Genomic DNA, 2,686 nt, shown 5'->3' on the forward strand with positions numbered 1-2,686 from the left:
TAAAGCATTTCTTAATATATTTTTATGAGCACGTCATTCTTTTTTCGTTAATTAATCTCCAAAATCTCTAAAGATTTCCAAAAATATATTATTTTGAGTGCTAAATAATCTTCTAATAAAGATTTCCATAATCGAAATTTATATGTGACAAATATGAAAATATGTTATTATATTAGCATTTATTATATATATATTTTTAATCAAACCATAAAAAATTAAGGAAAAGTATATGAGGAGACAATTCATAATGGGAAATAAAAGAGGATCTATCTTGTAATTCAAACTTAATTATTAAAAAAGAATGAGCTTAATTATAATTATATTTGATTTTTTTATTATTATTTATAAATTTGGCATCTTGGACATATTTTATTAAGTTTCTCATATCTTGATTTATTCTAAATTCAAAGTTGAGGTTTTTTTTTTAATCATAATATGAACTCTTTAAGTTATTTCAATTTATTAAAAATATTAAAATAATTATAATAGTTTACAAATACTAATTAAATTCAATTCTAAAATCTTAGTTACTTTGTACTAAAGCAATAGAAAAAAAAAGTTATAGTTGATTGTATCAAAAATAAGAAAAAAATTATATTTAAATATATTTATGTATAGTATATAATTCACAAATTTTATTACTTTATTTCAATTCATGAATCCTTACTTACTTTAAATTGATAAATAAATAGTTTATAATTAATTGATTGATTGTACTATAGCTGGTATTGTCATCTAAATTATATTAATACAACAAATCATTTATAAAAAATTATATAATATGAAAGTATGCTTTTATTATTTTATGTTCAATTTAATTTAATTTACCCCACATGTCTTCTTAAGGATATGCAATAGAATCATTAAGAACCAAAACTCAGCTCTATAAATAGAGCTTAATTATAGTAATTAATTATCATATTCAACAAAGTGTAAAAGCCTATATAGATTATACCTTTATAGTCTAAACATGGAGAAGCTTAAGAGTTTTAGGCATCTTAACAACAATATAGATTTGGTTCTAAATGAGGAAAATAGCATAGAATTGCTAGGAGCTCAAGGCCACATATGGAACCAAATTTTCAATTTCATCAACTCCATGTCCTTAAAATGTGCCATTCAATTAGGTATTCCAGATATCGTCAACAACTATAGAAAACCCATGACCATTTCTCAACTCGTACTTGCACTCCCCATAAACCAAAAAAAATCCCCTTGTGTCTATCGCCTCATGCGAATTTTGATCCACTCTGGCTTTTTTGCTCTGCAAAAAGTCGAAGGAGGAGGAGAAGGAGAAGAAGAAGAAGGCTATGTTATAACTGACGCTTCCAAATTACTACTAAAGGACAATCCTATGAGTGTCACACCCTTCTTGCTGTCCATGCTCGACCCTGTGATGACTAAACCCTGGGATTTTCTCAGCAACTGGTTCCAAAACGATGATCCTACACCGTTTGACACAGCTAATGGGATGACGTTTTGGGATTATGGTAGCCATCAGCCAAATCTAGCGCGATTCTTCAACGATGCCATGGCTAGCGATGCACGATTGGTGACGAGCGTTGTGATCGAAAAGTGTAAATGGGTGTTTGAGGGAGTGGAATCATTGGTTGATGTCGGTGGAGGGACCGGGACTGTGGCCACATCGATTGCGACTAATTTTCCCCAAATTCAGTGTACAGTTTTGGATTTACCACATGTTGTAGCTGATTTACAAGGTGGGAATAACCTCAATTTTGTTGGGGGAGACATGTTTGTTGAAGTTCCTACAGCTGAAGTAGTTTTGTTGAAGGTACATACATACATATTCTAAGTTCTAAGTATATTAATTAGCCATTGATTTTACTTTGTTTAGAGACAAATCTCCTACTTTAGATATGCTTTAATTTTTTTATCATATTTTTTCAATAATTGACTACATACAATTTTTTTAATTGACAATTATTATTATGAGTCTCATGTTGATACTTTTATAATGATATTTAATAAAATATTCAATATATTTAAGTAAAAACAAATGTTACACTATATTAATTAATATTTTTAAGAAAGATTTGATATATATATAATTAACTAAAATATATTATATTTGGTTATTATAACAGTGGATATTACATGATTGGAATGACGAAGAAAGCGTGAAAATTTTAAAAAAATGCAAAGAGGCCATAATGAAGAGCAAAAAGAAAGGAGGGAAAGTAATCATAATAGACATGAAGGTCGAAAATGAAAAAGATGAAGATGACGAATCTTATGAAACTCAACTCTTTTTCGACATGTTGATGATGACTTTGCTCACTGGAAAAGAAAGGAATGAGAAAGAATGGGCTAAGCTCTTTAAAGATGCCGGTTTTTCTGATTATAAGATTACGCCTATTTTGGGTTTAAGATCTGTTATTGAGGTTTATCCATAATTAATTAATTATACTTAAGATTAAGTATTATTAATGGTTGTGTTGTTTGTAAGCTATTTCTCTATTATTATTGGTATATTGTAATAAGGAAACATAATTAACATATGAGTAATTATGTAAGCCAAAAATAATAAGATATATATATCGATGAGGCTCATCATATGCTTTTAATATTACAAGTTGAAGAATTATTAATAAAATAAAAATGTGTTTGAATTTTTAGTTATGATTGATGCACCATTTTTTTCATAATTAGTAAAACTTTTACCACT

The 2,686-nt window shown here is 27.8% G+C and overlaps 1 protein-coding gene across 1 annotated transcript; it reads left to right on the plus strand.

Moving 5' to 3' along the window:
• Positions 1-854: 854 nt before the first annotated feature.
• Positions 855-2,686, plus strand: LOC115721909 (probable O-methyltransferase 3). The gene is made up of 2 exons (XM_030651012.2): positions 855-1,792; positions 2,106-2,686. Exons 1-2 carry the CDS (start codon positions 971-973, stop codon positions 2,412-2,414), a joined length of 1,131 nt encoding a protein of 376 aa, XP_030506872.1. The 5' UTR covers positions 855-970; the 3' UTR covers positions 2,415-2,686.

The sequence above is a fragment of the Cannabis sativa genome, chromosome 9 (assembly GCF_029168945.1).
Source record: "Cannabis sativa cultivar Pink pepper isolate KNU-18-1 chromosome 9, ASM2916894v1, whole genome shotgun sequence".
Taxonomy (NCBI): Eukaryota; Viridiplantae; Streptophyta; class Magnoliopsida; order Rosales; family Cannabaceae; genus Cannabis; species Cannabis sativa.

Excerpts from the sequence above, each read along its gene's own strand:
- LOC115721909 (XM_030651012.2), top strand. The coding sequence starts at position 971 with ATGGAGAAGCTTAAGAGTTTTAGGCATCTTAACAACAATATAGATTTG. Across the intron at positions 1,793-2,105 it reads CTGAAGTAGTTTTGTTGAAG|TGGATATTACATGATTGGAA; the intron begins GTACATACATAC and ends TTATTATAACAG.